The sequence below is a fragment of the Podarcis bocagei genome (genome assembly GCF_964188305.1).
Source record: "Podarcis bocagei genome assembly, chromosome: 9".
In the NCBI taxonomy this organism is placed as follows: domain Eukaryota; kingdom Metazoa; phylum Chordata; class Lepidosauria; order Squamata; family Lacertidae; genus Podarcis; species Podarcis bocagei.
In genome coordinates, this window is record NC_138134.1 from 58647181 (window position 1) to 58670160 (window position 22980).

The 22980-nt window shown below is 45.0% G+C and overlaps 1 protein-coding gene across 1 annotated transcript in view; it reads right to left on the bottom strand.

Annotated features, from left to right (window-relative positions):
* BANK1 (B cell scaffold protein with ankyrin repeats 1) overlaps positions 1-22980 on the bottom strand; it is a 172828-nt gene that overhangs the window by 82724 nt on the left and 67124 nt on the right. The window contains exon 7 of the mRNA XM_081209344.1: positions 16737-16933. Within this exon, the coding sequence (XP_081065470.1) occupies positions 16737-16933 (197 nt within the window). The remainder of the gene's footprint in view (positions 1-16736; positions 16934-22980) is intronic.

Here is a 22980-nt window from a genome sequence, read left to right on the forward strand (position 1 = left end):
ATTTCCGTGTGCTGCTCTGGTTTCGCCAGAAGCGGCTTAGTTATGCTGGCCACATGACCTAGAAAAACTGTCTGCAGACAAACGTCGGCTCCCTTGGCCAGTAAAGCGAGATGAGTGCCGCAACCCCAGGGTCGTTCATAACTGGACTTAACTATCAGGGGTCCTTTACCTTTACCTTTTTTCTCTAAATATACATAGTACTTAAGTCAAGTGCTCTAAACTCTTTTCTGCTGAAGCACTAACTAGAAGCTAACAGCAATCATTCACAGTAGACGAAATGCTCTGATGAAAAAGCAACTTGGCCCCGAGGAGGTTACACACCTAAGCCCACTTACTTTGGAGTAAGCTCTACTGAATTCAGTAGGACTTACTTCTGAATAGACACGGTTAGGATTGCATTGTTATTCATGTCCTGGGACCCCTCGGGGAATGCACATGTCTGAGCTGCAATGGAGTCAGATGAAGAAATAATGCCATTGCTACAATGACAAATGAAGCCAATTATTGATCCACACAGGCTCTGAAGCACGTTACATCATGATGCTATCTAGTGTGCCGCAGTCCCGATGGCTATAAATGGCTTATTTCTTGCAGGTGGTCAGCAAACTCTGTAATTTATCGATAGAACGCTAGTGCTTAGGAGACCCCAGAGATTTTTTTCTTTTTAGCCTGGATTTTTTCCAAAATTGATTTTGTATTGTGACTAGCCAAGTTGTTACCTGTTGGGCAAACAAGCAAACAAAGAACACCACTAGAGAGGAAAATGAGAATGCACACAATCACACTGCAGTGCAATATCTAATGTGGAAGTCAAGAGCCTATGATATATCTCAGCTGGGGAATTAAAAAATGACAAATGAAAACCTGTCTTGCCCTTCCAGTTATGCTGCATAATCATGTGCAGATATTGTTTAGGTAATGCAACTTGTTATTGCAATCAGAGGAGAACAAGAAGGTGTTCACGAGTGAAAAAGGTGTTTACCTGTGTATACAGACAATTAAGCTGCACACTCATACAGTTATTCAGATTTAATGTTCAATAAGGATACAGTTTGGGTTCTTGTGCAGTGACAGCTAGTACCTGTGTTCAGTGTAGTGTGCGAATAAGCCTCTGAGCATAGCCTAAGTGTCTACACATGTTGAAGAGCAGAAGATCTAGGGAAACATATTTTTTGTGCTATGTCATGTGATGGGGATAAGCAGGCAGTTCAGGGTAGAGATTTAGGAAATTTTCTCTTAGGCCCAGATTTTAATGTGAACCTACCATAAAATGGGACGTGGGTGGCACTGTGGCCTAAACCACTGAGCCTAGGGCTTGCTGATCAGAAGGTTGGCGGTTTGAATCCCCTTGGCCAGTAAAGCCAGATGAGCACCGCAACCCCAGAGTCATTTGCAACTGGACTTAACTGTCAGGGGTCCTTTACCTTTTACCATGAAATATGCGCAAACGGGCATATAATGAGATAAAGTGCACATAACATTTTTATTTTTAGATCCGCCCTTTCCTCCAAGTACCTCAAGGTGGCTTGCACCTTGAGTTCTCGCCTTCCCTGTTTTATTCTCACAAAGCAACCCTGTGATGTAGGCTGAGCTATGGGTGAATGACTGGCTCGAGGACATGTCCTTCCACAATGCCTCTTTGTGGTTCCCTTCCCTTTCAAGCTAGCCAAATTTAGATTTCAGTGCCCCTGCCTAGGACCAGTGGCAAAGCTGCATGCTCCACTATCGGGTGCAGAAAGAAGGTGGGGGCATGGCTGGCACCCCCAGGGGCGTGGCTGTCACCCCAGGGGGCATGGCACACACCTAGGGGCGCATCCCAGGGGTGTGGTATGCCGCCCACGAGGGCATGGTGTGCGTTCTGGGGGCGTGGTGCACCCCCTGGGGGTGTGGTGCTCAGCGCACCCAGGGGGTCAGCAACGTGTGTCCGGGGTGGCTGTCACGATGGCACCCTACCGGAATAGTGGTGCTGGGGGCGGTCTGCTCCCTCCGCAATCCCGTTCCTCCGCCAATGCCTAGGACTGGCTCCAGTTTTGAGGGATCCTCCAGCAATATGACCTCCAGTGTGCTCCTCTCCATAGGGGGATTTGCCTGCTGTTGGCAGCGAACAGCTACCCACCATTTTAATTACCCACAATGCCCCTGATGTAGCATGAAATTGGACATTGTGGGTATAATTAAAATGGCAAGTCCCAATGTGGGGAGGAGGCTACACCATATTGATGTGCCATAATGCCTAGGAGTTATTGTTAATTAAACTGATGGGTGACTTGCAGACCCAACCATCAGAGATGAGGGTCCCAGGACCATCATAAATAAGCTTCCAGAGAATAGCCCTGCTTCTGTCCATCTAGCAGGTGATATGACTAAAGACAAATGTCCATTCTTTTTCAGTGACCATAGTAAGTGAAGAGAAAGAGATATTTGCTCAACAACAATATGCCTCCCACAACTATTAAGGGCCACCATAATATGTTTTCTAGAATACGCCTTTCCCCCCCGAAGAACGATTCCAGTGTGGATGGGTTGTTCCTAGCATTATAGCACCATGAGCCTGCCAAGCCGCTTCTTCTAGGCAGATACGATGAAAGAGTCAATATCATGACATGAGCAAATAGATGAGCATATAATGAAGGATGATCCATCTTCCTAATATGGATAGACTCAGATATAATGCCTCACTTTGGAGTTATACTGCTTGTATTTATTTTTGGTACTATGCTGTTGCAACAAAATCTCAGCTCAACTAAGAAATGGATATCTCTATTTCTGCTGCTGCTTCTAGTGCAGGCAAGAAGGGCAACAGGAGGAGATGAAGCAGGGAGGAACATGCTTTGCCTCTGCTCCTGATGGCTGTATGTTGCCCACAAGTCACCTCCATAAAGCAGCATCCTCAACATGCAAGCCTGATAGGCCTTCATCTTGGTATGGGTCATTAGCATCACATTCTCCCCTACCCTTTAGGAGAGGTGAGCCATTGCTGTAGCATCCTTGCCAATAGGCTTGTCTACTTCAGTGTTGATGGAGACGTTGCTGTTAGAATTCCTGTTCCGTGACTGCAGTCATGGGATTGTTGTCTTTCACATGACGGTGTATGTTTTGACTCCACAAAGTGGGAAGTGACGGAGACAGGATGTTTGTGTTACTGTATTCCGTGAAGTGGAACTATTGTCCTTTGTTCTTTCTCTTTGCTGTCTGATGCTAGAGAGAGAGGGAGCTATGTTGCAGTGCTCTGTGTGTGTTTATATGTAAATAAACGTAGATTAGCCAAAATGCTGAGTTGCTGAGGTCTGTTATGCAAGCTGCGAAGACTCTGTGGATCCCTAAGTGTGCTGATGTCTGTTGGCATCGGTCACTGTGATGTTTGGGCAGAAGAAAGCTTTTGAAGCTCCCGAATGATCGACCAGGAGGGAGGGAACATGCCAGTCCAGCATGTGTCTCTGCCAGGCTCCTGACAGTTGCTGGCTATGGTGGAATCCAGGTAGACAAAATTGTCTACTACCTCAAGTGTGTGGTCACCAGTGCTGATGTGTGGAGGATAACAATCACTCAAACCAAAGCATAAGAATAACCCTCCTGAATCAAGCCATTGGCCCATCTAGTTCAGCATGCTGTTTTCACATTGACTAGCCACATGCCCAAGAGAAGCTCACATGTGTGACCTGAGTGCAACAGGACTCTCCTCTCCTATGTTTCTAGCCAATGGTATTTGGAAGCATGCAGCCTCCACTGTGGAGACAGAGCATAGGCACTATAGCCACCATTGTGCCAATGCCTGTAATTAATAAGAATACATAGCCCCATGCCTGCAACTGAATAAGAAAAGAAACTATGTAGCTATATGCTATGTGTCTAGCAAATATTTGGATTTGTTGTGCATGGAATTGCCAACTTCATAAGCTACCTGGCTGTTAAAATCAGAGTTAGTTTTAAGACTTCCAGTTCTTCCGTGTCAGGAAGTTGCTCCCCCCGCCCTTAGTTTTGGCTCTGAATGTACTCCTTCCTCTCCAATAAGCAATTTTCACAGGCAGCTTTGGAAAGCACAGATGGATGCCCAGTGCCCACAAACTAATCAGGGCACATCTGGGAAAGCCCCAAACTACATTCATAGTAATTAGCAGAGAGGCCACCACAACCCCAGTGAATCAATGTACTGATGAGGGCTTGCGGGACTGACAATAGGCAGAGGTGCAGGAAGGGTAATAAGAAACAGTATGGGTGAACAGGTCACGGTTTGGATAAAAGTGGGTGAGCAAATAAGAAGCCTTTTGTCAATAAATGCAATGGAATTTTTGGCAAATATACTTCCCAGACTGTCAAGTGACTCACAGGACAGACGGACATAGGAATCTATGATCGCATCCATTGGCACCACCAAGGCCAGAATGCTTTGGGGGAGGGGGGAGAAACTAATTTGATCACATGTTCATGCCAAACTACCAAATGCGCACTTCCGGAACCAATAAGCAAACCAAAATACAGCTCTCCTTTGAAATCTGTGCTTCTCTGAATTTTGCAAAGAGTGCATATGAAAATATGTACATGACCGAAAAGCGCAGGCAAAAAAATGTGTTATGTGACAATAACGTACATAAATGGATTCTATTAGGGTGAAATGGCCTACAAGAATGCACACACTAAGCAAAATTGAACACAAATGTGACTAGTAAGGGAAATGCATGCAAAACTGAGTATCAATTTTCATGCAGCCTTCCTTTTTTCGCTAAGAAAAAGCGAATGTATGCAAAAATGGAGCAAAACAAACTGAAGTTGATAGATCCATGCTTCCCTAGATTGCTGCCATTCATGAACCCAGTTGCCCAGAAAACTCAGAGAATGAGATGGAGTATCCTACATGGCTCTAACCCTGCACATTCCACACTGTAACATTTCATTGCATGTCCCACTTGCTCCCCTCTCCTCTGAACCCGGTAGCTTATGTCCTCAGTTATATAACAGGATCGGGATCCCAAGTGTCCATGCAGGTTATCAGCCAAGCTTGGAAGGAAGAATGATGTGAAAGATGGACAAGATATGGAAACCAGTTTCTGAGCAGCTTCAGCAAGGGCAAAACTCATGTTCCCTGTAACCCACCTACCCACATATGATCTCCTGCATATTCATTGTCTCACAGCTCAGATTTTCCCCTCGAAGAGATTCATCTGAACCTGACTTTATGGAAACTCAATAACTGTTATTTAAGAGGACTATCCACCTTTGGTTCTCCACCCTGCACTCAGCTCTCACCTTTGGCACCTAGAAGCTGTCAGCATGCAACAGTGGCCAAACCCTGGGAAACAGCTTTGACTGGCTGGCTAAACCAGGTGAAAGTAGCCAATGGGTCTTCCCCTGCATGCAAAGACAGGCTCTGGTGGATTGAGCAGACATGACCAATAGGAGGTCCAATGGTCAAGAAGGCGTTTTCTGCGCATGCTGTAGAGGGAAATGAGTGGCAGAAGGGGCTCATCAACCTGGGAAAGCAGCCTATCTAGGAGAAGGAAAACTCTGATCGTAAAATTCTGCTTCAGGAGCATGAGAAAGGCTTCAGGAGTAAACCCTGAGAAAAAAACCTGCACTCGCAGGGAGAAAAAAGGCTAAGGAAGAGTTTGGATTTGATATCCCGCTTTATCACTACCCGAAGGAGACTCAAAGCGGCTAACATTCTCCTTTCCCTTCCTCCCCCACAACAAACACTCTGTAAGGTGAGTGAGGCTAAGAGACTTCAAAGAAGTGTGACTAGCCCAAGGTCACCCAGCAGCTGAATGTGGAGGAGCGGAGATGCGAACCCGGTTCACCAGATTACAAGTCTACCGCTCTTAACCACTACACCACACTGGCTCTACACAAATCCCAGGACCTCCATGAAGGTAAAAGGTAAAGGACCCCTGGACAGTTAAGTTCAGTCAAAGGTGACTATGGGGTGCATCTCGTTTTCAGGCCGAGGGAGCCAAAGTTTGTCCACAGACAGCTTTCCGGGTCATGACTAAACTGCTTCTGGTGCAACGGGACATTGTGACGAGTGCCAAAGTGCATGGAAATGCTGTTTACCTTCCCGCCACAGCGGTACCTATTTGTCTACTTGCACTGGTGTGCTTTCAAACTGCTAGGTTGGCAGAAGCTGGGACAGAACAACAGGAGCTCACCACTGTTGCACAGGTTCGAACCGCCAGCTTTCTGATCATCAAGCCCAAGTGGCTTGGTGGTTTAGACCACAGCGCCACCTGTGTCCCCTTTACCTTTTTACCTTCATGCACACTGCCCAGGACAGGTCACTTTAGTGCTGCAAACACAGCAAAAACAATGCGGGAAGAAGCAGTTATGAGTTACTGGTCTCTGCAGCCACAGCAGGCTCTGTGATTCTCCAGTAGATTGACTTCAACCCCAGAGGTGCACTTCATTGTCTTTTGAGACAGAAGGATGTCAACAACAATTTGTTGTTGTTGCCAGCAGGTTCCAATGTGAGTTACAGCAATTTAAAATTCAAAATTAAAAGCAGTTAAAACAGATTAGAGGCTCAGGAATAGGGTGGGCCCTGAAAACACATGTCTCGGGTGTGAAGAGATGCCTCTTCAGCATTTGCCAAAAGCTGTATTGTGAAGAAGCCAGACACACCTCTGTATGGTGTTTTGGACATCTTTTTATTGCACACTGCTTTGAGACTTTCAGGGAGAGCAGTCTAAACATGTTGTCAATGCATAAAGGGCATGGTATTGGCAGATAACAAATTGTGTAGGGGAGCCATTGATACACCATGCTTGTGGGAGTTGCTCCATGTCAGGAAATTGCTGTTGTGTGAAATGGCCTTTGGATTTCAACCTCCTAAGGGTATAGCCCTGCCTTTGGCCAGAGCTGTGTAAACTGTTATGCTTCCTTATGCAATAACAACAGTTAATAAAAAGTCGTTGCTTGCCAGTAAGTGTACCTGTCTCATCAGTGCTGTCTCGCCTGATTAATTAAACAAAGGTACATGTAGAAAAAAACATTCCAATGCCCAGTATGGGGCTCAAGCAGGTCCAAAAGGCTCATTGGACCCGTCATTTTCTCAAACTAAACTAGGCAGCTGGGTAAGAAGTAGAAGAACAAAGCATGTTATGGATTTTTCTCCACGTCATGCAGGCCCTACACTGGTCCCATTCTCTAATGAGTGTGGCAATCATTGCACTTAAATGGCTCTTTTGCTAACCACCAGGACACCATTTCAAGGTCTATTATGAAGGACTGTCAATGGGCTGATTTGCATTAAGCTACCAGTAACAGGTTTCAAAAGTGCATTTTAGCTGGAATCTTGATGCCTGCACATAGCAAATTGTCTTCCCTTGCTGAACATTAACCATACCGGAATCAGTGTGAGCTAAAAAGAAAAAGAGATATCTCCAGGAAAACTTGGGAAAGAAATGTAGCTGCCCATAGAGGGCTTTGCTACCCATAACGGTGGTGATCCTGTGTATGCTTATTCAGAGATAAGCCCCACTGTATTCAGTGGGACTTATTGCCTCCTAAGTGTCTTTAGTGGGACTTATTGCCCTAAGTGTTTTTAGGATGGCAGCCTCAATAAGAGATTCTCAAGTTTACCATTGCAAGCTTCCCTCAAAAGGGCAGGGAGAGCAATGGAATGGTTGGAGGATACATGATGCTGGAGGGAAAGGTTCAGATGACCCCTTTGTGCATGGAAATATTGTGGAAGAATGGTCCTGGGGTGGTGCGAGCTAGTCCCATCCCCACAGCCCATGTGTCTAGAAGATCATGTTGGATGGTGCCCTATGAACATACCAAGGTACACACATCCCTACACAACGGGGGAACTCTGGTCCAATCAATGTGTGTGTGTGTGTGTGTGTGTGTGTGTGTGTGTGTGAACTTTCTTCAAGCCATGCCACTTAAGATAGTGGCTTGGGACACAAATACAAGAACCTACTCTCATATCAAGCTGTCCATCTTTCATTGGGTATAAGCAACCTTGCATGCCTTGCACAGCAGAGGGCACAGTTGAGACTAACAGATAGGGGAAAATACACTTTGTGGTTTCCCACCAAACTCTCAAGCTCCACCCTCTCTCATTCTCTTGCATGAATCAGCCATGAGAAACTAGCTCCCACATACACATACATCTCAATGATGTAAGTGTCTGTACATGGACACCACATTACAATGACTCAACAACCTTTAGAGAAAATCAAGGACAAGACGTGTAACATTGTGGAACAACTGGTGGAACAACTGTCTTATGAATGACATTAAACAAATGAATAACATAGCATATTTATGAGCACTTGCAAGTATGTCAGAATTGGCCAAAAAGAAAAAAGAAAACTCAAGATGAACTGCAATGGTAATTAAAGGTAAAGGGACCCCTGACCATTAGGTCCAGTCGTGGCCGACTCTGAGAATACGGCACTCATCTCGCTTTACTGGCCGAGGGAGCCAGCGTACAGCTTCCGGGTCATGTGGCCAGCATGACTAAGCCGCTTCTGGTGAACCAGAGCAGCGCACGGAAACACCGTTTACCTTCCCGCCAGAGTGGTACCTATTTATCTACTTGCACTTTGACGTGCTTTCAAACTGCTAGGTTGGCAGGAGCAGGGACCGAGCAACGGGAGCTAACCCCTTCACAGGGATTCAAACCGTCGACCTTCTGATCAGCAAGTCCTAGGCTCTGTGGTTTAACCCACAGCACCACCTGTGTCCCATGCAATGGTAATTACAAGCTTACAATATGCAGTCATTTGAAACAGAGGCACATGAGGCCACCACCTCACACTTTATCTAAGCTGGTTTGGGTCTGGTCAATGCCTCCGTGTTACAAATTATAGTGGATAACAGCAAATTCAAGTGGATAACTGCAAAAGCAGTTTTGATTAATTTTTGTGTTCTTTGGGGGCAGTTGCTAGGGTAACTCAGAGATTAACTCCCCAGTCCGCTTGCAATTGACTGTAGCCATTTAAGATACCCATTTGGGTATCACTCCTTTAGCACTGAACAAAAAATGATTCACCTTTATGTTATCTCAGTGCAAATTAATTTTGTATTTGAATACTGGATAAGAGATATGACTCGAAATTCAGACTTTGCATATTTAAGGTGTAGCTACAGGAGGCAATTAAATATCCGGTGGGCTTCTTTTTTTAAAAAAAAAGAAAGAAAGAAAGAAAGAAAGAAAGAAAGAAAGAAAGAAAGAAAGAAAGAAAGAAAGAAAGAAAGAAAAATGTGTTTTGGGGGTTTTGAGTCAGAAAGTCTAATCCTATCATCCCACCATTTTTCTGATTGAAACTGCCAATCCAAAGCTGCCAGATGAGGTAGACTATATAGGGCTGGATCCAGAGAAGTATGTATAAAATTGCAATTGTGTAATTGTGCTTTCTTGCACCCCTCTGCAGACCACTATGCTCCCTCAATCCACTCAAGGGTCTAGGGACGGTCTAGAATAGTATGGCTTGGGCTATTACTTTTGGTGCAGAGGGTGTCTCCCTGCACTGTGGTCCAAATTCAAGTCTGTTACTATTTCGTGAATGTTTAAGCAGAGATGCTAAAGAGCAAAAGAGCATAATAAAATCTTGGCCTATCAGCCCATAAACACTTCAGAAACTGTGTAGTCAAAAAGCTGCTGGCACAGGAATGATGGAAGAGGCTTTCTCCCTTTATCTGGGGGAATTGCACAAAGGTTGCAGAGGTCTAGTTGAAGGTGATTCAAATGATTAGGCACAAGGGGAGAAAGTCAGTTGTTACCAATGTTATTCTTCAGGTTTATGCTAAAGATCATGTCAAAATACCTTCCTATCGATTCACTGGCAATATGTTGTTGACTGTACAGATCTCAGCAGATATAAAATAAAGCTCTGCTACAAATCCCATCACTTAAGGAATGGCTAATGAATTGTGGAGTAGTGCCAAATTGGCTAAATTAAAACAATTTGTTCATACTAGACAAAACAAACATCTATCCCGAGGGAATTTGCATATCAAATTTGTTTCTGTTTTTTTGTTTTGTTTTGTTTTGCTTTTTGTTTTAACTAGCCTAGTTATTTTTTTAAAAGAAAACTCTAAGTCAGTATTCACACACTAATAGCATGACGGAGTGTGGTGGTCTACAGGAACCAAGGTAACCCATTTACACATGTGTCCCTCTCAAAAGGAAATGCAGTACCAACAACAGGACAAAGATTTCCATAGGCTACTTTCTGCGTAAATTTGGAAATAAGTGCTGGCATCCATCTGTCATGAGAGACAATGGCGTGTGCCTCCAGGGGTGAAGTCAAACTGTGGAAGAATCACAGCATAATTATTGTAATTTAAATAGCAATACAATATATCTCACCTTGATGTGGAAGACTGTGATAAGGTGACCTATGTCCGCTCTTCAGAGCAAGCATGGAAGAGCTATGGATTGATGGACAAGGCTTCTCTTACTCTCCCTCCTAATTATGGTTCTTTATCTTTAAACTGGACTTGGGTCAGATAATAATAATAATAATAATAATAATAATAATAATAATAATAATAATAATAATTTATTATTTATACCCCTCCCATCTGGCTGGGCTTCCCCAGCCACTCTGGGCGGCTTCCAAAAAAATACTAATACACTGCAATACACCAAACATTAAAAGCTTCCCTAAACAGGGCTGCCTTCAGATGTCTTCTAAAAGTCTGGTAGTAGTTGTTCTCTTTGACATCTGGTGGGAGGGCGTTCCACAGGGAGGGCACCACTACCGAGAAGGCCCTCTGCCTGGTTCCCTGTAACTTGGCTTCTCGCAGTGAGGGAACCACCAGAAGGCCCTCAGTGCTGGACCTCAGTGTCTGGGTAAAATGATGGGGGTGGAGATGCTCCTTCAGATATACTGGATCGAAGCCGTTTAGGGCTTTAAATGTCAGCACCAACACTAAGTACCGTATTTTTCGCCCCATAGGACGCACCGCCCCATAAGACGCACCTGTTTTTTTTTTTGGGGGGGGGAAATAAAGGAAAAAAATCCCTCTCCCAGGCGTGGGGCTGGCGCGGGGGAAGCCCGAGCTTCCCCCAACCCCAGCCCCCAGAACAGGCTGCTGCCTGCAAGCCTCGCGCGCCCGGCAGGACCTTCCGCCAGGCGCGGGAGGCTTGCGGACACCTTCCCAAAGCAGGTGGCGTCCTCCATAGGGCTCCCTGTGCTTCGGGATGCAGGCTGCCGCCCCAAGCCTCGCGCGCCCGGCAGGACCTCCCACCGGGCGCGGGAGGCTTGCGGATATCTTCCTGAAGCACGGGGCGTCCTCCGGAGGGCACCCCGTGCTTCGGGTTGCAGGCTGCCGCCCCAAGCCTCGCGCGCCCAGCAGGACCTTCCGCCAGGCGCGGGAGGCTTGCGGACACCTTCCCAAAGCACGGGGCATCCTCCGGAGGGCACCCCGTGCTCCGGGCTGCAGGCTGCTGCCCGCAAGCCTTGCGAGCCCACGGGAACTCCCCCGGGCTTGCAAGGCTTGCGGATAGCTTCCTGAAGCCTGGAGAGCGAGAGGGGTCAGTGCGCACCGATGCCTCTCGCTCGCCAGGCTTCAGCGAAAGCCTGCATTTGCCCCATAGGACGCACACACATTTCCCCTTCATTTTTGGAGGGGAAAAAGTGCATCCTATAGGGCGAAAAATACGGTATGTTCTCTGACATCCTTTAAAAAGAGAACTGTCCTCTACAATGTAGGACACATGACCACACCTAGATTGAGCTATAGTTGGAGGCAGTTGTGTTTCCAAATTCCAGTTGCTGGAAACTGCAGGGAAGAGAGAGTGCTCATGTGATGAGAATCTGCTTTTGACCATCCCATAACCATCTGGCTGGCCATGGAGAACTTAATGCTGGACCAGATGGGCCATTGGCCTGATACAGCAGGCTCATCTTATGTCCTTCTGAGCAAATTGCAGGAGACCTTGGAAGAACTGCAGCTACCCTAACCACCACTTTTTAAAAATTAAAAAAAATGGACTACTAAGGGAAGAGAGGAAGGTGTCCTGTACTGACTCAGAACATTGGTCTATCTCAGTTGTTGCTAGACTCCCGTAATCCCTGACCATTATACTAGCAGGGCCTGATGGGAGTTGTAGTCCAATGACAATTGAAGGGCATCACATTAGCTACCTCTAGTTTATCTAGCACATGGGTAGGCAAACTAAGGCCTGGAGGCCGGATCCGGCCCAATCGCCTTCTCAATCCAGCCTGTGGACGGTCCAGGAATCAGTGTGTTTTTACATGAGTAGAATGTGTGCTTTTATTTAAAATGCATCTCTGGGTTATTTGTGGGGCATAGGAATTCATTCATCCCCCCCCAAAAAAATAATCTGCCCCCCCACAAGATCTGAGGGACAGTGGACCGGCCCCCTGCTGAACAAGTTTGCTGACCCCTGATCTAGCACAATCATTCTTGACACTAACTGTCAGTGGCTGGCTAGGATTTCAGACAGGCGTCTTCCCTAGCCCTATCTAAAGTTGCTTGGGATTGAAGTTGGGACCTTGTGCATGCAAACCAGATGTACTTCCACTGAGCTGTGGTCCTTAATGCGTTATGGAGACTTAGAAATGTTTGGAGGTAAATTGGGGAAATTTGCCTAAGACAAGGAGAAAGGCTTACTTTTCATCTCTTCTACATCTACTCTTATAACAACCATACTGCTCTCATACCAGCCCCAAGAGGAAGGGATGCCATGTGTTTGGGCAGTGGCAGGGTTGGGCTTCAGTGGTGGAAGAGGATGGTTCAAATTGTTGTGTGGAGGATGGGCACTGCCAAGAATCCCTGCACCGTTCAGCCATTGAGTTTTCCTGGGCTCTCAAAGTTTGCTTCTGAGCCTAGCTTAGAAGTTCAAAATATCATTAGACCTGTACATCTTGAGTAGTTCCATGGCAGAAAAATCGAGCATTGCTATTGATGTTAAAATAAGCCCCAGGTTCAAAACCACTTGCATTATGTATGAGGACCAGCTTTAAAACTCTAATGGGGAAATTCCTGGAAGGATAAGATGAATCGTTAAGTTTGGCTCCAGGCCACAAGGAAAGAGTGACTGCTTTTCCATATTCCTCTGCATTATATTAGTACAGTGAAATGAAAGCATTCTGCAGTCATAAACAAATGAAGATAGCATAGATCAGCTATTTTCCTTTCAGCTGGTGAGTTCCAACCTCACAATTTCCAGAGGACCTGTAGTTCTAGCCTAACATTTGGTTGCAGTTTGGCAATAAGATTTCTAGGGGGGGGGGGAAGGTGTTAGCCAACTCCTTTTGAGCCTCTTGCACAAAGTCAAATCCAAAGTATTATGGACCTATGGATCTCCTGATGCTCTTGGACTCACTCCAGTTCTCATTAGCCCCTGTCAGGATGGTCAATGGTCAGGGATGATGGGAGTTGGAATCCAACATCATGTGATGGGTCACAGGTTCCTCACATCTGTATTAAGGTAAAGGTAAAAAGTAAATGACCCCTGGACGGTTAAGTCCAGTCAAAGGTGATTATTGGGTGCAGTGCTCATCTCACTTCAGGCCAAGGGAGCCGGTGTTTGTCCACAGACAGCTTTCCGGGTCATGTGGCCAGCATGACTAAACCGCTTCTGCAAAACTAGCCATGTTTTTTTTAAAAGCAGTGAGCAAAAGGGGAGCCATTTTGCCCACCTACGTTCCTATCCACCACCACCATTCCAAGCAACAGAGTCTCATCTGAAGACTTCTAGCTCAAGTCTAGCTCCAGAGCACAAAATGAAGAGAAGGTGCAGCCTTAGTAGGTATGCATAAGAACATAAGGCAGACCCTCCTGGATTAGACCAAAGGCCCGTAAAATCCAGTTGTGTTTCCACAGTGACCAATCAGATGCCTATGTGTAGACCCCATGAGAACAATGACCCACTGCCACTGTTGTTGCATTGTTCAAATATGTAAACTAAGTGGGGGAAAAACTTCCCAGCTTTACTGAAAATCGTTCTGGCAAGAGCACAAAATCCTGCCTTTTAGTCAAAAGCTTCTGGCAACTGGCCTAGAGGTCTGAAACCCAGCTAGGCTCGGTTTCCTGCCTGCCTGGTTGGTTGGCAAACTGAAATGAACACCGCAGGAAGGTACTATAGGACAAACAGCTATAATTGACTCAGACCTAAGAACTAATCTAAATACTGCGAGGGAAGGCATTTTTTAAAAAATAAAAGAACAGGAACACTTGTGTTGAACTGAAAGTTTTTTGGAGAGAATTTTCAGTTTGAGTTGGGTGGGGGTGAAAAGGGCTACCATAGCTGAGGGCAATTTTCCATGGGGAATTTGTCAGAGGATTAATGGGATTCAGGAAGGGGGCATTTTTATTAGAGACATAATGAAAATTTCATTCACAGACATTGCCGCCGCCACATCCTTGATGAAATGTAGTTGTTTAAAAGGAGTGGGTTAGGATCCCACCAATGGTAAGCCCATTCCTGCAACCCCTTTATAGAATTAATCACCTTGAAATATTGTCTAACCCTGCTCCATTGTCTAACACGCCCCCCTCCATTTTTAACCTGCAAATGGGATAGTGAAAGGAGGGGTGGGAGAAGTCATTTTCATTCAGCACTATATATTAGAAAAACAAAACAAAAGAGCAACACTAGGGGTGCCAGTCACTGTGACTGGAATGAAAATAAATTTTCAATACCACAAATAGGACAACCTATGCTCATTTTTTAAAAAACAAAAAACAAATAACCCTGATCATTTAAATCAGTGTGGGGAACCACACCCACCACCCAGTCAGACGCTGCACTGTCATAGTGTTGCTTAGCAACCAGGCAGCGTGGCGAAATCTCTTTCAGTGAGGTAAAATGTGCTCTGATTGGCTGTGTATTTCTGTTAGAGTTTTTCCTCTGCAAGTTTGGCTGAATGCCTCCTTTCTCTGTACAAGGCCTGATCTAAGAAAGACAAAAACCTCTCTGTCCCTTTCTCCACCAATTATACACTGGTTTTGTTCAGTTTGCTCAGTAAAGTGCTATCAGGACTTTTCTTTCTGGACTCCATGTGCCTTGTCTAAGTGACTTAGCTAGCATGAGCTACGATCTACAACCCCCCCCCCCTTTTTACACTGTCATTTTCAACCTCAGCTTTGGGAAGCAAAGCCTTTCTTTATTTCCCAGGGTTGCATCAAAGAGACAGGAAGCTTATACACTGAACAATCTGCATGACGTACACATAACACGTGGTGGCTTCCATCCCTTGCACCCCCACATTATTATTTCTTTGCTTTAACTGTGGATTTATATTCTTTGTACTTGGATCCCTTCCACACCATTTCAGTAGAGAAACAGGCCCTGCCTGACGCTGCCTGAGGCCAGCCTAGATGAACTCCCATAATAAGCTCACATGCTGGGCAAGCTGTTCTTTCTCCTTTCCTCCTTCTGTGATTAAGAAATGAATATGGACATTCTGGCTGCATAATGCAAGAAGCTGAGAAGGAGATAAATGTCTTTGGCAACACCAGTCCACTTAGGGGGCACAAGTGCATTTATGTCTCATTGACTCCAATGTGAAAGGTCTGAGCGCAGGTTCTATTTTCTTTCCCATTGAAATAAGTGGGAATTTAAGTCTGCAATCCCACATGCACATATCTGGAAGGAAGCCCTATTGATCTCAGTGGGACTTGTTCCTCAGTAGACATGCATAGAATAAAAACCTCGAATTAGCATCCTATATCCTTTTAAATGTGTTTTGGGGGAGTCATTGGTTTGCTTTGCTTTTGTTCTTGTTTTCATAATGGACTTCGTGTTTCTATCTTGCGTTTTTATGCTGTGGATTTCCCTGAGATCTTCAGATAAAGGGTGATATACGGATTTAATAAATAATAAAATAAAATGGCTGAGTGGGGATTTGAACCCAGGTTTCCCAGGTCGTAGTCCGACAGTCTAACCACTGCACCACACTGACTCTCACTGCAATCATTGCAAGTGGATCCAAGTCACTACTGCACACATCTCACAAATAAAATAAATAAAATAAAAAGTGCTTCACTTTGGATGGATCATGCCTACATTTTTTAAAGGAAAACAATATCCTATTATGTCATGAAAAATGACACAGTTGTACAAAGCCTGTTTCTTTATTTTCATGAATACTGTATATCTGCTACCCCACAGGCTGGCATTGCAAATTTGGACCATTTAATCTGGAAAAGTGAATATTTATTTACTGCATGTATAGTCCACCTTTCTTCCTCCAATAAGGTCAAGGTGGTGTACGTGGTTCTCCACCACCTCATTTAATCCCTACAACATCCCTGTGAGGTAGGTAAGGCTGAGGGGCAGTGATTGGCCCAAGAGCACCCAGTGAGCTTCATGGCTGAGTGAGGATTTCAACCCTGGTTTCCCAGGTCCTAGTCCGGTGGTCTAACCACTGCGCCACACTGACTCTCACTGCAATCACTGCAAGTGGATCCAAGTCACTACCGCAGACATCTCACAAAGCACAGAGACCTGGGACAATACATACTCTTATGGAACTGGACTGTTCTTCTATGCTACGTGCACCATTAGCAGAACCTCAGTGTGTGGAAGTAAAAGCCAACATATATCTGATTATATCACTGTCTCCTTCTTGTTCAGACATCCAAATGCCAATTCCACAGCAATGAATATGCTCCCCTTTCTTTAGGAAAAATCAATATTCCTGGAATCCCTAAATAGGACAGTTGCCCCCACCTCTTTTGAACCAAATTGGCTGCACTGTGAGTTTGTAAGACGTTGGTTACACATTTTATATGAGTATTATGGATAAGTAGGTACTTACTGACAATTCGGTGATGATTTTCTGAATCTCCTTATAGCCATACTTTTCTGCAATAGATGCTGGGGTTTCTCTGTACTTATTGGCTATCCCGCTAGCTTGAATTGCATCAGGACATTGGAGAAGAAAAGCAGTAAGCTTCTTTAATCCAAATTTAGCTGCACAGTGGAGAAGAGTAGGAAGCTCTTCCAAGTGTGAGTCTGCATTGGGTGAAAAAGCATGCATAAACAACAACACTTTCCAACCTTTTTTTAAAAAAAGAAAGTCTATAGATCATATTGCAAACTTGAGAGCATGGGGAAGGTCGTTCACAAATGAAGGAGTCATGTGGTATGGTAGACAATGGACTTGGGAGACCCACATTCAAATGCCTGATAAGACATGATGCTATGTGGGTGACGTTGGCCCTGCCTCACACAGCTGTTGTAAGGGTAACTTGGGGAAAATCTCTTTGGAGGGCGAAGAGGGGTGCAAATGTGATAAATGAAGAATTAAAAAAGCTATGGTTCAGGGGTCGGCAAACTAAGGTCTGTGGGCCGGATCAGGCCCAATTGCCTTCAGGATCCAGCCTGCGGATGGTCCGTGGATCGGCGTGGGGATTCTGTTCGTTTGGGCTGCGCCATTTCGCCCCCTGCACCATTCCATTCCCCCCCCCCACAAACCACGGCAGTGGTGCCTCCCTCCCTCCTCCTGGCTTCTCCCTGCCCTGCCTAGAGGAGAAAGGGGGCTGGGCTGGCTGAGTACCATTTTACAGTGGTACCTTGGGTTACAGACACTTCAGGTTACAGATGCTTCAGGTTACAGACTCCACTAACCCAGAAATAGTATCTCGGGTTAAGAACTTTTCTTCAGGATGAGAACAGAAATTGTGCTCTGGCAGCGGGGCAGCAGTGAGAGGCCCCATTAGCTAAAGTGGTACTTCAGGTTAAGAACAGTTTCAGGTTAAGAACAGACCTCCAGAATGAATTAAGTTCTTAACCCGAGGTACCACTGTACAATAAACACACAAGACATAACCGGCTGTATGTTTGAAAAAATAATATATACTATTCATTGTATTGAATTGTAGATTTCAACAGAAGTAGTTCATAAAGTTCAACGGAAAAAGTAGAAGACCCAGTGGATCAGTTCATTCTCTAATCAGTTTATGCATAAGGTCCATATATGTGAAAGTGTCTATTCCACCTGTCTGTTCATAGAGTCCAACAATCCACATGAAAGGTTGCTGCAGTTCCACAGAATCCTTTCACACAGTCTAAGACAAGGATTTCCAGAATATTAGCCTTGTTTCGTCATCCTAGGCTTCATCAGTAGTACTAACTCATATATGATATCACAGGATAGTGGATCTTATAGCATAGTATAGCAACGTACAGCCGGTAACATCTTGTGTGTTTATTGTATATGTTTCACGTAACCAGAGGTTTGTTGTTGTTGAGCGCCATTTTAAGCAACCCCTCTCTGGAGCCAGCCCCTTCACACCGCTCATTGTCCCTCCACCACTGCCACTGCCTGGTGCTCCTGTGTGCCAGATAGCGGAGCGGACGAGCTTGCTCTGTCTACCCACGAGAAGCAGCGGTGGTGGTGGTGGCAGCCCCAGGGAAAGTAGGGTGGGGAGGAGGACTACTTGCCCCCCTCACCTCTTCTTCCAACTCCCCCACCCCCGGTGCCACTTCTCTGGCCCACCACAAGGTCAGAGGGACAGTGGACCGGCCTGCTGCTAAAAAAATTTGCCGATCCCTGCGTGTGGTTCAATCAGAACTTTCAAAATTGCCCTCTGTTTCCAGATTAACTATCCTCTGTCGCTACCATCTCCAAGTGTTCATCCTTGAAATACAAGTCAAAAGCACATAGACTCTACAGTGGTACTTAAGGTTACAGACACTTCTAGTTACAGACGCTTCAGGTTACAGACTCCGCTAACCTAGAAATAGTACCTCAGTTAAGAACTTTGCTTCAGGATGCAAGTGGTGCCTCAGGTTAAGAACAGTTTCAGGTTAAGAATGGACCTCCAGAACAAATTTTTAAAGTTCTTAACCCAAGGTACCACTGTATATTGTAAAAGGATAGGGATGGTGGTGCATGCTCAGGTAGAGGATATCTTAAAAGCTAATATGGCTGATAAACAACGTGGATTCCTTCATTTTTAAAACGGAGGAAAGCAGTTCCACAATGTAAGCAGGCTATGGATATTTGTTCTCCATGAGTTTTAAGTGCACCTTTCCCTTTGTTGCCTAGTTAAACACAACATTTCTAGAGGGGATACACTGTAATAATTGGGCATATAATAGCTTTGTTCCATGGCACAGAATTACAACTGCAGCTAAAATGTGTGAAGAATATCAGTTTGCTAAGCATCCAGATTATTTAGCTGTAATAGTCGCTGCGCATTTGGGGATGAGGTTGTTAAGCACGGCTGCAAAATAGCAGGTCAAGAGCTCAAAGTGTCCCTTTTATTTTCTGCCTGGGATGCTTGTGAAGAAGGTAAACTGAAATCAATTGATTGTTACATAGCACTTAATTGTTAGCACCTGGAGCAGTGTCAATGGGGAGGGGGGGAGACAGAGTTCTTGCTCAGCATCATTAGGAAGACACATTTTTAAAGACAAGGGATAATTGCACAAAACAATCCACAATAGCATGGGTAGATTTCAGGGTGAAGACAGTGAGGAATGATAACCTGTGCTTTGTTCATAAAACATCTCAGTTACCTTCCCTATCCTAATCGAATGCCCGACATGACACACAATGCAATAAAAGAGCCACACCCAAATGTTCAATTTAGGAACATAGGTAAAGGTAAAGGGACCCCTGACTTTTAGGTCCAGTCATGATCAACTCTGGGGTTGTGGCGCTCATCTCGCTTTATTGGCCGAGGGAGCCGGCGTACAGCTTCCGGATCATGTGGCCAGCATGACTAAGCCACTTCTGGCAAGCCAGAGCAGCACACGGAAACGCCGTTTACCTTCCCGCCGGAGCGGTACCTATTTATCTACTTGCACTTTGACATGCTTTCGAACTGTTAGGTTGGCAGGAGCAAGGACCAAGCAACAAGAGCTCACCCCATTGCGGGGATTAGAACCGCCGACCTTCTGATCGGCAAGTCCTAGGCTCTGTGGTTAACCCACAACACCACCCGCTGCCTTAAACTGAGTCAGGCCTTCGGTCCATCAAGTTCAGTATGGTCTACACTGACTGGCAGCAGCTCTCCAGGGTTTCAAGCATGAGTCTCTCTCAGACCTACCTCAAGACATCAAGACATCAAGACATCATGAATTAAAACTGAGACCTCAAGCTTGCACCCCTAGGGATAGAAGTGATCTGTCAATCTTGGTTCTCCCACTTTCTCATTTTTCAGTTTTCTACATTTCTGTAGCAATTAGCTATTTTATTTTATTTTTAAAAAAAACTCCTCATAAAATTTCAACAGCATGCTAGTGTGAATTTTTCCTATGAAACATATTATCGTATGCAACTTTGACTAATGTACAGATTTCCCCCCGCAAGCAGTTTTCCCTAATGTGATGCATTTTTGTTTGCTGTTTTCACTGAAACATTCATTTAAATGCACATTCCCCCCCCATAGGTGTGCATATTGTAAACGTCATTTCGCTGGAGAACTGCGTTGTAAAATTTTGAAATGTGCGAATTTCAAAGGATGCCTGTGTTTCAGTTGTTTTCCCTTGGGATAGGGACTTGTCTTCCCATTCTTTGTTAAGTGTCGTAGTCACATAGGTACTATATAAACAGCAACAAGAACCTCCAGTTAAATGGATCTCAGAGAGCTGATGCTGAAAGACACTGCCAATGAAAAATAGGCTAGATCAGGCTTCCTCAACCTCAGCCCTCCAGATATTTTGAGACTACAGTTCACATCATCCCTGACCACTGGTCCTGCTAGCTAGGGATCATGGGAGTTGTAGGCCAAAAACATCTGGAGGTACGAGGTTGAGGAAGGCTGGGCTAGATGGACCAATGATCTGGCTCAATAGAAGACAGTGTCATATGTAAGCCTTTTATCAGAATATTGCAGTCCTCTTTTGCACTTGTATCCTACTATTTCAAACTTAATTTGAAGGGGCATAAATACATTTTTAGAGTGCAGTAGATTAAGCAACCTTCACTTGACCTCCATATGTTGTTGAACTCCAGCTCCCACAAATCCCAACTAACATGGCCAATGGTCAGGGATAATGGGAACTGTAGTCCCACAAAATCTGGAGGACCACAGGTTTAGATGATATTAGAATGAACCAAGTTGGAGATTTACAGCACATTCCCATGCATGTCTACTCAGCCCAACTGAGTTCATCCAGGCTTACTTCCAGATAGGTGCATATGGGATTGCAACTGATATTCTTTTATTATCCGCATTTCTCTAAAAAAACAATAAAAAACACCTGCCCCTTAACTCCCCCGCTCTAAGTGTTTCAAACAAAAAAACAGCATTTCATGTAGGAAACGCTAGGAAGCAATATAGTTTGAGCTATTATCTCTAACGCGTTTCCTATGTAGAAGAATCTTGCATAATTATATGCAATTAGACCTAACTTTGACGTTTGCCTTCTAGAAAGAAACACCCACAACCCACATATCTCCCCTGTGACGTATGTCCTATGGCACAGAAAGTTTGCTGTGCATGCATCCTTGCAGCAGTTGATCAGCAGCATCAACTCAGGAGTCAGGCAGTCTTTGCTAAGCACAAGGGAAGGTGACACAGGGCCGGGCCAGACCACCAAACAGCATTGTCAAATGCTGTATTATTCATTATCTGCTCAGAGGAAGAGGGTCTATGAAGGCAGCAATGAATGCAAAACCTCCTGCTGTGCTCCATATTCTCTGGATCCGATAGCAGGGATGAGGAACATGTGGCTCTCAAGATATGGTAGGACTGCAAATCCCACCAGCACCAGCCAGCGTGGCCTATGGTCAGGGATGCTGAGAGATGTGGTTCAACAACCTCTGGAGGGTCACAGCTTCACCACCTCCCTCTGTGCTGATGGTCCTTGAGCCGGGAATTCACATGCTCCTTATGCATTATTTAAGTTGTATTTATTACTCAGTAATCCAAAGAATTCAATCTGTTTTATTTACATGCAAATAATCCAGGCACGCCTCCCTCCAGTGAAACAAACGAGGAAGCTACTCCAAGCAAAGGAAATGAGCTTTCTTTTTGTAACAGATTGCTTGATCAGTGCACTGATATATTCCTATAATCAAGGGAACTAGGCAGGACCTGGGGCTCCAGATAAAGTTCAGTCCTTTTCTATCCATTGTTTTAACTTAGGTGCAAGTTGGGTGTTCCCTATGGCATCCTAACAGAAGGCTTCACTAGGTCACTGCAACAACAGTCTTCCTCAGGCATTCAAAATGAACATGTGAAGAGGGCAGGGGGTGTTGTGCATGCAAGCCCCACCCCAGGCTCCCCATCCCCACATTATAAGGTCCCGGATTGTTAGTGGATCTCCTGGACAGGGCTATTGTTGTATCCAAATGCGCGAAGTTCCCCCCCCCCCCAGACTTATCTCTCGGCTTTCTCCCTTACAAACCCAGTGAGTGGCAAACCCACATTTATTTCAGAGATGTCCTTTATTTTCTTCATCAATTCAAGAGCCAACACATGTGTTTTACTTATTAAGCAAAATGCACATTTTCTTGTTGTTATCTCTTACTGAATGGACAGTGCTTATTTCCCCTCCTTGTTCAGAACCCATTGTAATTACCAATAATTGCTACTGTTGACCTTGTAAACCTACATCTTGAGTATCAGCAGAGAGGATCTGAATGCATGTGCAGCAATTATCTCCATAAAAACACAGTTCACCACAGCATGAGGCACTTGCATGGCGCTGCAATCCTTTCGAATCCAGATGCTCTGTGTTAAGGAGCCAGCAAGGAACATCTGGAGGCGGGGTTTCAGAGAATCCAGCTACCTTTACTCTACCCCATTCTTCTGCACCTCCCTTTTAAAGAAAAGGGTTACTGGGAGTGGAGAAGTCTTACTCCTTGAGTCTGTTCTTAATTGCAACACAGCTAAAATGCATTTGCTGTCCTGCGTCCTCCTCAAAAAAATTCTCTGCTGCTGATTCTGAGGTTGAATTTGGAACACTGAACATTCAGAGTTGGTGCTTGATGTACATTGCATTTATTTAGTCACAGTAGAAATTGTTATGACAGGTGGGATGTATTTAGAGGAAGAACATATGAGCGAAGAAAGCTGCCTTCTTCTGAGTCAGTGCATTGGCCC